Source organism: Anabas testudineus, chromosome 11 (genome assembly GCF_900324465.2).
Source record: "Anabas testudineus chromosome 11, fAnaTes1.2, whole genome shotgun sequence".
Lineage (NCBI taxonomy): Eukaryota > Metazoa > Chordata > Actinopteri > Anabantiformes > Anabantidae > Anabas > Anabas testudineus.
This window is the reverse complement of record NC_046620.1, coordinates 16200318-16215054: the sequence shown is the minus strand read 5'-3', so window position 1 is coordinate 16215054 and position 14737 is coordinate 16200318. Positions and strand designations below refer to the sequence as shown.

The following is a 14737-nucleotide window of genomic DNA, read 5'->3' as shown; positions in this document are numbered from 1 at the left end:
TATATATATATATATATATAGTACCATTCCATTTGACACAAGTTGTCAAATGGAACTTATAATATAGAATAATGTTCTCACACAAAAATGCAACCTCATGTCAAAGTACAGGTGAAAAACAACCAAAACAAAACACTTTTACTTTGAAGGTGATTTCATGGTATTCTTGTGAACTTTGGGTAGTTTGACGCAGCTGCCTCACAGAGGGAGGAGGGCAATCCCTGCTTTTATTTTTCTTTCCAGACGGCCACAGCAGAGCACAAAAACAAACTTGAACCGGGCGAACGTTGGATCAGCACTTGCGCCTATGTTCTTGTCTGAAGTGGCGAAATTGAAGACGTTCAACTGAAGAGGTTTTATCTTCATTTTTTTTCTATTGTTTAGAAAGGGAAGGGCTCTTCCAAGAAAAAAAAAAAAAACAACGACGATTTAGAAATTAAGTTATGCGTCAGTGTGTGCGCACTTTACGCACAGTGCGCATCATGAAACTTTGAGATGTTGGATCACTTCGCCTCTGCTGTCATTTATGTGTTAGGCTTTCCTTACTTTGTTAGGTTGATCTCGATCTTTAGGATTCAATGTGACCATGTGTCGTGGCTAAAGCAAAATCTTTAAAGCGCACTAAAAACCTGAACCTGAGAAAACATGGGGGGCAAACAGAGCAATCCGGCATTCGATGGCAGAACTCGGGCTTATTCCAGCTCCGATCTCCCATCTGGAAACGGCGGAAGAGAAAGGATTGCGGGTTTTAGGTACACAAATGGTCCAGATGGCCCCCGGATCCGTTACACAGGTGGAGCTCCAACCAGCTCCGGGCTTAGTATACCGGCCGGCAGCAGGTCAGGGTCACACGTGCTCAATCAAAGTCTGGACGGCCCGGATGGTGAGGATCAGCTGCCCCCTGAGGGCCACAGGCTGCTTATAGGGTCTCTACCGGCTCACCTGTCCCCCCACCTGCTGGGAGGTAAGAGTGTTAAATTAACCTATAAATCAAGTCAAGTTCATTTTAGTTATTGTTCTGTACCTGGTTTCCTAACTGTTCCTGAAGTACACGTCTGTCTTAGCACAGTAAACATAAGACATTTACATTTTTCGATGATGTGGCAGAATGACTGTACTTTTTTAGGCATGGTGTGTCTCTAAGCTGGGTTTATAGTCAACATGTTACTTCACGTTGGCTGCCCTATGGCACCGTGCAAATTATCCTCAGCAGTATACATAACACTTGCTGTCAGAGTTACTTAGTGTTTTTCCATTTGACATGTGATACCTGGCATACCGTAATAGCTGTCTGATGACTGAGCCCTTTGTTTAGCACTTCTGCACTTTTTCTGTAGCCGCAGGTGGCTCTGTGGCTGTATCAAACTGCAGATTTATTTATTTTCTTTGACACTCTCCTTTTTTGTGCTTCTCCTGTCTTGCAAAACTCATCTGTTTTTCACTCCAGCTGAGAGGGAAGAGTGCATTATGTAGGTCAGCAGATAAGGGCTTCCTGCTGGTTACACATTGCCTAAACACACACACACACACACACACACACGCACACTCGCACAACTTCCTGAATCCACAAGTCTAGATGTTTCTCAACAAGTGGGCTGTCTCCAGACCAGATCACAACAATACAGGCCTCATAGTGACACAACAGGACCATCACAACCCGCTAGCATCCATGTTACTGGTAAACAAAAGCCGACATTTTCTAGTGTTTCCCGAGACACTACATTACTTACACTGTCTGTACATTTTAATTGTAGTCCACTGTCCTTCTGATTACCAGCGTAGGTAATTTCCCCAGCGAGGAGGTCTAATGATTAATAATCTCATCAATAACCTCAGTAACCTTTGCTCATTGTGTCCATGTGACTGTCCTGACATGTCCACGGCCTTATCTAATTTCATCACCTCGCTTCCAAACACAAACATGTGGCTCACAGTAGACAAAGAGATAATTAGTACCTGCAGTTCTTTATGTGTTTGTTGTCCTTTACTTGGCTGAGGTGTTACAACGTTAAACAGAAGATTAGCTTATCTCAGGTCAAGCAGCTCCTACAATATTAAACTATATGCTGCCGAGATGGGACAGAGAGACCGTGTGCATGGGTCAAATTATTAATGTGCACACTCACTGTGCAATAAATATTAAGGTATTGTGTTTGTGGCTAGTTTGATGTCAGCAGCAACAGTTAAAATGAAAAATAAAAGAGGAGAGATGATTTCCATAGGAAAGTTGATTGTAACAGATTGTTTACAGCAGACAGAGCTGCAGGACACATACATCTGTTTAGGTCATGTAAGGTCGTAAACGATCAAACTCAACCCGGCGCCCCACGCCCTGTCTTGTGTACATATCAATAAAAAGACTGTAAGAGAACCGTTGGCACATCTGGGCCCTGATGTTCCTGTCTTTGTGTTTCCCTTCCCAGGTTTCCACTGTCCTGTTTGCTCCAAGTTTATGGCATCAGGCGAAATAGAGAAGCATCTGCTCGTGTGTTTCAGCAAAACACGTCTCACCTACAACAGTAAGAGAGTGGGGGTGAAGGTGCAAGAAGGCATGGGGGAGTCTGAAAGTCCAAGTATATGCTACTGGTTTGGCCAGAGTGACCTTATACATTCTCTGTTCCTCACTTATTCATGTCCGTTCTTTTCTTAAAATAAACACAAAACAACATATCGAACTGAACAATGACAAAAGTGACTAAAGGTGTTTCAGGAGGCTAAGAATAAAGGAAGCAATAACACAATGAGAAAAGACTCCATTGTGTGGAAAGTTCCTGCATTTATGTGCATTCAAATGCAACTTAAACAGTAGCTCAGCACCTCCTGAAAATCAATTTTTTTGCAGACCTTCAGTTGATTTAACTCCTCACTTTGCTGCAGTGATTTAGAGGTGTACTTCGATACCCTGTGACATCACTGTTGGGTGTGATTACAGGTGCAGTAGCACACACACACACCGAGCAGACCCAGTGGTCGCAGGTGAAACAAATCCGAAACGTGCAACTAGGGATGGCAGTGAACTACTGCAAATTACTCTTCAAGTAAAACAATCTGCAGGCTGAGTGCAAATGATTAACATGTACAACACTGATTGTTTGATTTGAAGGATTTTCACAGGCCTCACTGGGTAACACTATCCAGTATAGTCTGTGCAAACGTCTTGGCAACTGCCATTTAGAAACCTTCGCTCCTATTGTTCCACCCTGTGTAAACTGCACTTTAATGTTGTGGTTGATATGGACCTATGTGAATGATTTAAAATTTACAATCTGCAAAGTATCAATTCAATTCTAGCTGTCAAATAAATGCAATGTAACAAAAGCTAAAGGATAATTCAGAGTGGAAGTACAAGGACCTCACTACTAAGTGTACTTGTGTTGGAGCACTATTTCTGCCTTCCCTTCCATGTTATAGTCTCTCCACAGCTACATTACAGTCTTTCTCATTTGCTTAAACACTTCAGTCCGCTCTTACTTCACATTATCGAAGCACTTAACACACAGGCTGACCCACAAGGTGACTGGACAGAATGTTCTACCACTAACAAAACATTAAAAACATGTGACAAAAGCTTTATTTCCCCTTAAACAACACAACATGTGGCCAAACTTGTGTTCTTCTTTTCACTGATCACACCATGGACAATAAAATACTAAATACAGCTATCAATATAAACTGCTTCAGACTTAATGTGAGCCATACGCCATGTGCTGTTTGCTGATTCTTTACATAGTTACAGGATAATCCAAAAAACGCAAGCAAGCATATCACAGCATGAATTTTATTATTCTCTCCCAGTGTTATAACAAACCCTGCTGCAGTCTGCACCTGCACTTTTTTGCAATGGCCTGTTGGAATACTGTAAAGAGATTTTCTAAGAAAACTTTCCCTCATTTTTGTTACTGTGTTTAGTGTGCAGGTCTTTCTGTGTATATGAACTGTTGTTGACACGCAAAACCTGACGTCAGCATCTTGACTAGACATATTTAGACACTTAGCTCTGCATTAGACTGACTCAGCATTTGTACTGTTCCTATTTTTCAGCGATAAAGTAAGAAATTTCACCTAATATCAGAAAAACACAAGACCATTTTTACTGTCTTGTACTTCACCAGATTTCATTCTCGTTTCCTTACCGGACGAACTTGGATTTATGAGAAGAAGAACATTTTACTCAGAACTTCAGAACATTTAGTCTATTTGGTGGTGACTGATTGCTGATTGAAGAATTGCAAGAAGTGCAGTGTGTTGCATATGGGTACTTTCTGTAAGCTGTGAATATGCATTTTCGGCACAGTTAATCCAGTAAAGTTTGCTGTTTTGAAACTGTTTTGAAAAAGGATTTAAAAATGAGTTAAACCAATGCACAGAGATTTGCAAGAGGAGACTTCTGCTGTGCTTAAAGATGGTTATGAAGATAATATAGATTCAATTTTCATTAAGTGTGTTCTGGCAATGGAGAAAAACTGTAATGTTTAAGGTATTGCATTAAACCATTCCTATTTTAATAAGAACTGTTTTAGTTCCCAAACAGTATACAGTTAATAAACAGATCAAAGCAAATACATGTGTGTGAGCACCTTTGTAGTGCATGTACCTACATGTGTGCACACAGGAAAGACAAATGCTTCTTTCCTGCAGACATACTCTTACTACACACACTTTGTGCATTTCCTGGACTCAACAGTGTTGCATGTACAGAGTCATGCACACACAGCTTTCAGCTAAGATGCAAACACGACAATATGCACGTTACAGATAAATACACAGGTCTGGTAGAGCATGTGTTCGCTAGCTTATCATGTGCATGCAGATGTGTAAAAAAAAATACAATTGTTTCTTTATCGTCCACCTGCCCCATGCAAATATTTTCAAAGAACATTTGAATGAGTCTGTCTTTCCTTCTATGGGATTAATTTTAATGCGTGTGCATGAAAAGCTAGTTTAAGTAAGGATAATCCGTCGCCTCAGGTATTGACACTCCTGTTGCAGCTGATTATACGTAAACATGTGAAAGAGAAAAGACAACTTCTCTCCCCATTTTTAAAACCCACCTGCATGGTATTCATACAAAGAAAAGGATAATGAAATGAGGTTCACTAAAACACAACCCATTCCCACTGGATACCAAATATTTTCACTATTTGGAAACGTGTAGTGCAATACCAGTTCACATCTGGGCACAGAGACCAACAGGTATCCTAGCAGCAAAAGTTAAACAGATGGTTATGCAAGATTCAATGCCTGAAGTGAACATATGATCCACGCTTTGCTGAGTTTGTCTCTGTCCGTATTGTCTTTCTCAGAGGACATCCTGTCCAGAGACTCTGGGGAATGTGCCATCTGTTTAGAAGACCTGGAGCAGGGAGACACCATTGCCAGACTTCCCTGCCTCTGTATCTACCATAAAGGGTAACTAATGCACTCTAAGACACATAACTAAATAGAATGGAGCTGGACAAGTGCAGCAGTCAGCCTTTAGAGTAACACATTTTGAAAAATGTACAGCTCTGATGAAAGTTTTATAGAAACAGTTGGATTTTTGTATAAGAGTTGAGGTAAGTAGATCAAAACTTTTAGCTTAGTTTAGCACAAAGATGGGAAAAGAGCGTAGGCTAAAACAGCAAACAGCCCTTTGAAGCTGCCATTTTGTTCTGCATTTAATTTTTTGTACTGTTAAACAATGAGACTGTAGCTTGTTAAGCTGCGAGGAGCTTTAGAGGTGTAGGTAGGCCATTTTCTGAGCCCTTTAAATAAAGCTATCGCTACCTGTCTCTCCCCATTTCTAATATGCATGCCAAGCTGTCTCTCAAAATCTAAAAATATTGGTTGATATTCACTGGTAATGTCAGTCCACACTGTGTAAGAGTCTATTTAAAGTTTCATGCAAGTCATTCACTTGTTTGTCACCTGTCCATCCAAACCATAATATTTAAAAAATGATCTATTTACATGTGCCTGAAGGGCCAGAATAACTTAAAACATTGAAAGAAAAAACAAAAACAACTTCTGCATAATATCTTGCATGCTTCTAGGTTATTTATTTATGGGAATAGTTTGGCATTTTGGTAAATGAGAAGCTTGATAACACTCTCATGTTTATATACTAAATAAGCTGAGCTAACTTAACTTGTTAGTACTGGTAAATAACAAACACGGTAATAACTAACAAAACCAACAAAATGAGATACAGTGTATTAATTAATGAGCTTTACGCTTCTTGTTAATGTTTGAGTAAGTTTAGGTTTTTCCACTCTGTTGCACTGTAACAAGTTAACATGCGCATATATTTAAAGCTACAATATGAATCTTTTGAGAATCAAGATATGAGCATGAGCCTTGAAATCAGTCCCTCTAGTGTGATCTGATATGCTCCAACACACTCTACCCAGCTCTGAAGATATTAATATTAATGAAATTTAAAAAATGAAACTAAATTACTAATTAGACAGAAATAACTGTTGATTGTTGTTTGAAAGTCTCATTTTAAACCATTAAGAAGCAAATATCTCTGATGTTGCAGCCGTTCAGCATGGCTTCGACAGCACACCACCACATTAAGATCTTCAAAAGCATATTTCTACTAAAACTATCAATTGCATATGTACACTTAGATTCATAAATAATCTCATGACTGTGAATTTCTTATAATTTATAGATGATTCAGTTGGACTATATGTATAGTACAGTTTTAATTCCTGTGTATTGTACATGGCAAGGCTTTTTTTGAAAAATTTTGTTTATCAAAACATTGTGTTTAGCAACAGCTAAATGTAATGCAGCTCATTTTTTAGCTTCAACCAATCACAAGACAGATGTCCTTACCATTACCTCTTCCTGTTACAGGTGTATAGATGAGTGGTTTCATGTGAACCGCTCGTGTCCCGAGCATCCCACTGACTAGGAGCAGTTTCAATCAGCTGTACATGACTGTGGTCAATGTGATCTCATCCCATCACTATCTGTTCCAACCGAGCATCAGTGCTCCTCAGGGATTGTTGTGTGACATTATTGTGTGCGGGATTTTTCATATTGCTTCAAGGAACAGCGATGGACTTTGGATATGTTTCTCAAGACACCATGGGATGTTCAAAAAAACCCCTTGCGGAGTCATTTTGTCTCCAGAAAGTATGTGAATGTTCATTATGCCACCTACTGGCTTGAAGTGGATTCATGCAACCTGTGAGCAGAGTGACCTGTTTTGCTGAGCAGGGTGTGGCCTTGTAAAGGGGACTTGCAAAAACTAATATGGTGGAAGACACCAGACATTTAGGTTGATGCCTGTTCAAAGACTTGCTCGGAAGGCAGAAGGCTGATGTTGTGCAATGTAAAAAACAAAAACAACAGCCATACAGAATAAAAATGCCCATATGAGCTGTAAGGAATGATTACAGTGTTGATGGTAGTTAGGAAATAATAATCCTATTGCAAAATTGGCTATCACTGTTCTTTGTCAAACAATCATGTGTTTTAGACCAAATAGTCTAACGTCAGATGTTGTTAATCATGCAGCCATTCAGAACCACAGTAATGTGATGGTGTAGTTTAGTGGTGAAATTAAACCTAGGTTTAAACATATGTAATGGTGATTCATGCTCTCTGAAGAGTGCCATAATAATATGCTGCTATGTCATAGACTGGAAGGTTTGCCTATAACATTTGAACCTTTGTTTATTGTACTTTCTATTTGTACTGTAATGAATTGCACAACAATAAATGGTTCAATTGCAATGCAAACAAGAAATGTTTAGTCTCTATGGTTTGATTTAGATGAGATGAAAATGAAATATGGAATTGAATAGGCTACCCATGAATGTATAATTTATATATGCATCTATTATTATAAGTTCAAGTAGAGTAATACCTTACATACAGTAACTAGTACTAAACTTTAGATTTACCTTCGATTATTTCATTTTTCCCATGATGTAAACAATATGAGTTGCCTACCTTTTTAAAATGTTTTTTTTTTTTAATGTTCATATACTTATACTTAACATATAGTTTTTAAAGACCTTCTAAATCTGAGCTCATCTATTTGCCTAATTTCTTCTTCGTCAGGTTCGTTGGTGGAACTTAACTTAAACGATGTATTATTATTGTAGTCTAACTAATTAATTAACACAAATATTTAAAACATCAGTGAAATCGCGTTTTAGACGTGTGACGTAACCACGTTGCGTCGATCCCGTCACTCTCGATGACGGCGTACGTACACCAACGTGCCATTTACGAACACCACTACCTCTCCACAGCAGTAGCAGTCAGCGGGGCTTTGCTTTGTATTGGACTTAAAAACGGTACACGCTACTGTATATAGCGTTTTGTAAACCAAATAAAACGTCTTCTTTTATATTTTAAGGTAAGTGATGGCATATTTGGTTCAATTCTGTCCAGTTCGGTTTGTTTTTTTTCCCTTTCTAGACTTTTCTTTGGCTATCGTCTGTTCAAGCTAACTTTAGCTAGTATCAGCAGGCGAACTGCAACATTAGCACCCCAACATTACTGGCATGGAGAATAGAAAGCCAGGTGTTGGCGCCTGCTAACTAAACTTTATCCCCATTCAAGTTAAGTGAGGCTGAAGTCAGATGTGTTGTGTTTCAGCCTGGGAACCGACGGTAAACGATCAAGATGTCGTACATGCTACCACATCTCCACAATGGCTGGCAGGTTGACCAAGCCATCCTGTCCGAGGAGGACCGAGTCCTAGTGATCCGATTCGGACACGACTGGGATCCAACGTGCATGAAAATGGACGAAGTTCTGTACAGCATCGCTGAAAAGGTTTGATCGGTTTCTGATCCGCCACATACTAAACCATATCGCACTGTTAGCAGTAGCCGTCCTTTATTAAAATGTACTCAGTAGCATCGTTTGCTGGTCAGCGATGGCATTTACCTTTACATAGAGAGATCTCGCAAATTTGAACCAGAAGTAATGCTTTCATCATCATTATTATTAGTATAATTATTGAGCTGGAAGTCACACAAGGAGATGTTGCCAAATAAGACCAAACATGATATATACCTGCAGCTTTGCAAGTTAATATAATAATGAATTACATCATTACAAAAATCTAAAACGTTTCCTTCCTCCTGCTGCGAAAATATGAGGTTTTTATTTCTTTTTGATAGTAACTGGATATATTGGGTCCAGAAGTCAGGCAAAACAAGGCCTTTAAAATTCTCATGTTGGTCTGTTAGAAATACCAGACATGTTCACCATTAGTCAAGTCAAGTCAAGTCAAGAAGCTTTATTGTCATTCCAACCACATATAGCTGAAGCAGTACATAGTGAAATGAGACAACGTTTCTCCAGAACCATGGTGCTACATAAAACGGCAACAAGACAAACATGGGGCTGAGGACTGCTAAGTTGTCCTAGCAAAACACATAAAGTGCATCCTGTGCAACCTAGTGCAAACAGTGCAAGAACACAAAGAAAAAGTGCAGACAGACGTCAGAAGACAGACAAAAACAGAACACAAAACACAAAACAGCAGCGACCAGTAGCGGAAATGAATACAATTTACAACTGAAGGATGGAAACATGTCAAATCTAGCGAGTGTGTGTGCTCAGTTCAGTTTGTTGTGTGTGTGTTGAGGAGCCTGATGGCTTGGGGGAAGAAACTGTTCAAAAGTCTGGTTGTGAGGGCCCGAATGCTCCGGAACCTCTTCCCTGATGGCAGAAGTGTGAAGATTGGGTGTGAGGGGTGGGTGGGGTCGTCCACATGGGCAGTATCCCCTTGCTGATGCAGCGTGGTGGTTAAATGCCGTGATGGAGGGGAGAGAGACTCCAATGATCCGATGACTCCATTATGTGGAGTTGTGAAAGAAACTCAGAGGAATAATTGTAAAAAAAAAAAAAAAGAAAGAAAGAAAAGAAAGAAAGAAAGAAAGAAAGAAAGAAAAAAAAAGCTATTGGGTGACTATTACCTAATATAAATAGTTGTTACTATTACTGGTCTACTTACATATTAGTAGAGATGAAAAATAAATAATGATCACAGGTTGTAATAATCATAGGAAGTTAATTTTGGTTGAATAAGTTGATGTACAGTACTTGTATTACACTGCATACATTATATATACCTGCACTATTACCCTGCCCATTATTAATAACTTTGACTCTTTGTTTGCTGGGATAAATGTTGACATGGACTGATTTTCAACACTTGGGTGTAATAGTAATGCTATTTTAAATTCCCAAGTGACAGATCATACTCTACTTAACTATAGTGACACAGTATTACGACTGCTATAGTTTTAATAAACTTTTCAGAATGTTTATTTTTTCAGTCAGGAGCATTACAGTTTATGATTTGACTCAACCATTTAAAGACAGAAGTTTAAAGTTTGTCATCAGGAACATTTTTATAGCACTGCGTCAAGTCTAACATGTAACTTTTAAATATTGTTTTAATTATCAGTCATGTAAAGAATCCAGTGACACGGTGAATGTGAATTGACAAATCTGGGAAGAAAATAACTGTATCTTTAATAATACATTTTTACCTTTCTACATCCTGATAGGTTAAGAATTTTGCAGTCATTTACCTGGTGGACATCACAGAAGTGCCCGACTTCAATAAGATGTACGAGTTGTACGACCCCTGCACTGTCATGTTCTTTTTCAGGTAAGATGTATGACATCTACACTGCACAGTGTCAGAGTAAAGATTAAAATACCTGTTATTAATCTATTTTAATCTATTTCTTCTTCTTGTTATTGTTTTTCCTCAGGAACAAACACATCATGATTGATTTGGGAACTGGTAACAACAACAAGATCAACTGGACAATAGAAGACAAGCAGGAGATGATAGACATTGTTGAAACTGTGTACCGAGGAGCAAGAAAAGGAAGAGGTCTGGTGGTGTCTCCAAAGGACTATTCTACAAAATACAGATATTGATTTTTTTCTATTTCTGGAGGATGTTTTTTTTTTCCCGTTTGTTTGTGGCACAACACAGAGACTACAAGTTACAGACATCACAGAAGTGAAACAGGACAATATTTTTATTATTGATTGTTGTATTACATGTCGTCATTGTGTTTTGTTTGTAATTCATTTTATTCAGTTTCTTCAACATGACCTTGTTTTCTCTTTAAATACTTATTTCTGTTAAACAAACCAGACAAATTGTGCAAAGCCTGATATTTAAATTTTGCAATAAACAGGTATGAATATTTATTTATTTTTATTCTTAGTTATAATTTACATTCATGTCACTAGACAAGATGCATAAATACGTTTGTCTGCTCCGTATAGTCCAGCACCAGTATAGAGTAACTGCAGTGTTTCTATTTCTGCAGCACGATACTGTAAAATACTCGAGAGTCTCATTACCTGCAGGGATTAGAAATATACTTAAGATGCTTTACAGTACAGTGACTATAATAGAATCTGTTAATGTTTATAACAATTGGATTTGGTTGGACAGTCAGAGGTACTGATTCTACATGAAACACACTTTTTATGGAACGTTATTGTCTGAATAGAGTCAAAAATGTTTTAATGGAAAAACTTGGGAGCACTGCATATTTATGCATTTAAATTAGATTCTGTGTTAATTATTCTATATTTGTCTGGGAAGAAATGGTAACTGTTTGTACAGATAATACTGAATATTTATGCAAACATCAGTGATGAAAACTGTGATTTATATGTTTAGCAATAGAGTGCACCGCCCTAAAATCTCCACCAGATGGCGACAGATACATTTCTTATGATTGGCAGTGTAATGGTCTACTGGGGATTTATAACATCTAAAAAAAAGGCAGGACAAATTGAAAAGAAGCGCATGAAATAGAATGAATCTGACACTGAAAGTAAACAGCTTCAATTAGAGGAAGGGAGGCAAATGACAAACAGTTGACTAAACAAGTTTAAAGAAGAACAGTGTATGAGTGGTACAGTAAATTAAATATTATACAACTACTGCACAACAAACTACAGTACATCTATACAGGCTGTGTTATAATTGGCGATATTGTAGAATGTGATGTAGACAGTGTATATAGCAATGGCTATGTCATAGTTATTATTAGGTATTGTACGAGGGAGACATTTGCAAAACTGACTGAACTGTTTATGAGTGTGATGTCTTGTGGGAAGAAACAGTTCTTGTGTGTGCTTGTTTTGGTGCACAGTGCTCTTTAGCGCCTGCCAGAGGGGAGAAGTTCACATAAGCTTCGGTCGGCGGTGTAAAGTGGGCGTGAGTGGACTTCCACTGTTGATCACACAGCAACGTGTATGAGTTGAACGTTTTGTCCTTAAAAAGGGATAAACTCATACCTGTGTTTAGATCTCATTGGATTATTTAACGCGAAACACCACCCATTTACACACTTCCAGAATAGCAACACATATGTAAAACAGTCATGTGATCAACCTAGAACTCTCACAGCAATTACCCATCAGTAGGAGAATTATAGAAATACTGAAAGAAAAGAGGAGCAAGAAACTAGTCAGGTGAGTGAGAGAAATGTCAGTAGACGAGTCTCATTAATATCCGTTAGCTGTCAGCTCCGACTCTTAGAGCTTCCTATAATCAGACTCCACACACTGCAGACAGACAGAGACCGAGCACAATTTATTGCGTGATAAGTGAGGAGAAAGAGAGAGAGAAAAAAAAATCAGTGTCTGTCTATTTCACTGTGTGAGAGACTGTCCCCAGAGTAAAGAGCCTGACCTCTTCACCTCTAATGAGTGAGACAAGTTGGGAGTCACTTGGGATGGGTATGAGTCTCAGGGCTCAGTGTACTGCATGTGCTACTTGTTTTTGTCCTATGTCCCTGCTGTGGTCCTATTGTCCATCGTCTCGGTGTAACTGCCCTCAAACTACTGGCTGCCCTGTGAGTGAAAAACATTTACAGAAGCCACAACATTAGGTGTTATTAAGGTGAATGTCTGGAAAAATGAAGCTAAAGAATCAGTCCACCGCACTAACAAGTGTTTTTATAGTTCAAAATAAACTAATTTACTTATCCTTGTGGGGGGACTATGTTGTTGTTGTCTCCTTGGCTGCCCGTGACTTTTCCACTTACATTAACCTCGAGTCTGACAAGCTTTTGTCTTTGTCTGGCCTGTCCCTGCAGGGCATGTGTGCAACAGCACTGGCCTCATGAAGTGCCGTGGACGAGGGGCGCCTTTATTGGTCCGTTATAATTCACATTATCATGCATTGTAGCTCCCTGTTACTGTTAATAAGCTCAGCCTCGGGGCTAAGGGAGAGATCTGGATCACTAAGGGTCACTGGGAAACTCTAGTCTAGACACATATGGCGACATGGCGGGATGTACAGTATGGTAGGTTTCTCTATGTTGAGAGACAGAAGGAAGTTGAGTCGCTTTTCATACAGACCATAAAGGGAATATATGCACTCACCCCTAAACTTATGGTAATCCAGAGTCTGTTTTCAACTGATAGCATTTAAATGTTGTTGCAGCACAAAGAGGGTGCAGCAGGCAGACCATGAGGATCATGTGGGTGCCAGGGGGAAGTCACACTGGCATCCCTCCATCTCTTGTATCTCTCTCCCTCTGTTGCTGCCCTCCTCTCTCCTATTTTTCCTTGTCTGTCACTGTCCATGTGGCTGCCCAGCGTGGGGGGAAGGGTGAGGGGCAACGGCAAATTTCTGGGACACCCCACCCCCTACCCCTGCAGCTTCTCCTGTTGGCACTGTAACAGACATGTACTCACACACACACAAACATACGCAAATATTGTGTTTAGCCATTTCCTTTTACCCAGCAACTGTGGTGCCTCATGCCTCATCCAGCAGCGTGTCGCATCTCATTTTGAGCCAATGGCCACTGAAAACCAGTCTCAAAATCAGCCTGGATCATCATCGCAAGTGGAGTCAGTGGTTCCCAGATTTTTAAAATCAAAAGGTTTGGGGTCATTTGGGCGCAGATTACACCTACCAGGTCAAACCAGTTCAGTTTGTTTTGTCTGAAGATGTTAAGGTGTGTGAAGATGTTAAATTATGCACTCAATTATAATTTACATTATCATGCAGTCTAGGTTCCTATTACTGTTAATGAAATTAGTAACAGCAGTTATTCAAAGAAAAATAAGGCAATTTGCAATTACAGTGTAAATATGGTGTATATGTAACAAAATAGTGTAGCGAGGGAGGGATGTCTGTGTAAATGTGTGAGAATGCTATTTTCAATGAACACAATATATCAGGACTGCCTTGAGGGGATTTCTACAAATTTGCAGCAAGCATGCACTTAGACTCGACCTGATGAGATTTTGGTCGTCGAGTCTGTTGCTCATTGTTGCTCCCCTTCTTCTCTCTCTGTGCTTACCCCCAACCTGTTGAGGCAGATGGCCGCCCACCCCGAGGCTGGTTCTGCTGGAGGTTTCTTCTTTTAAAGCGAGGTTTTCGTCTCCACTGCCGCCTAGTGCTTGCTTAAAGGGGGTTTAATTGGATCTGTCTTAACCTAACTATGTTAAAGATGATATTTGTTTTGAATTGGTGCTATCTTAATAACCTGAACTGAACTTACTATCACTTTAACCCGTCCTGAAAGCCCTTCAACTTGACCCATAAACTCCAGTTTGCCTCTTGGTTTTTATTGCAGCCTCTTTACATAACCATCACACCAGGGAGTGCTATCGAGACTAATCTCTTTCTCGACAGTTTTTATTCCCTAATTCCATCAAAGGAAGCTGGGAGACACGATGGAGAGATAGTTCACTGTTACATATTCTGAGGAGAGATGGTGAG

General features: G+C 39.4%; 2 protein-coding genes across 2 annotated transcripts; both read left to right on the top strand.

Annotated features, from left to right (window-relative positions):
* The first annotated feature begins 228 nt into the window (after positions 1–228).
* Positions 229–7741, top strand: LOC113154471 (E3 ubiquitin-protein ligase znrf2-like). The gene is made up of 4 exons (XM_026348705.1): positions 229–964; positions 2424–2519; positions 5304–5409; positions 6844–7741. Exons 1-4 carry the CDS (start codon positions 646–648, stop codon positions 6899–6901), a joined length of 579 nt encoding a protein of 192 aa, XP_026204490.1. The 5' UTR covers positions 229–645; the 3' UTR covers positions 6902–7741.
* A 484-nt stretch (positions 7742–8225) lies between these two features.
* txnl4a (thioredoxin-like 4A) lies at positions 8226–11190 on the top strand. The gene is made up of 4 exons (XM_026346952.1): positions 8226–8359; positions 8602–8781; positions 10530–10633; positions 10740–11190. Exons 2-4 carry the CDS (start codon positions 8629–8631, stop codon positions 10909–10911), a joined length of 429 nt encoding a protein of 142 aa, XP_026202737.1. The 5' UTR covers positions 8226–8359; positions 8602–8628; the 3' UTR covers positions 10912–11190.
* Positions 11191–14737: the final 3547 nt, after the last annotated feature.

Coding starts and splice junctions, on each gene's coding strand:
- txnl4a (XM_026346952.1), top strand. CDS start 8,629: ATGTCGTACATGCTACCACATCTCCACAATGGCTGGCAGGTTGACCAA. Junction 8,782..10,529: donor TGTACAGCATCGCTGAAAAG/GTTTGATCGGTT, acceptor ACATCCTGATAG/GTTAAGAATTTTGCAGTCAT. Junction 10,634..10,739: donor ACTGTCATGTTCTTTTTCAG/GTAAGATGTATG, acceptor GTTTTTCCTCAG/GAACAAACACATCATGATTG.
- LOC113154471 (XM_026348705.1), top strand. CDS start 646: ATGGGGGGCAAACAGAGCAATCCGGCATTCGATGGCAGAACTCGGGCT. Junction 965..2,423: donor GTCCCCCCACCTGCTGGGAG/GTAAGAGTGTTA, acceptor TTCCCTTCCCAG/GTTTCCACTGTCCTGTTTGC. Junction 5,410..6,843: donor CTCTGTATCTACCATAAAGG/GTAACTAATGCA, acceptor TTCCTGTTACAG/GTGTATAGATGAGTGGTTTC.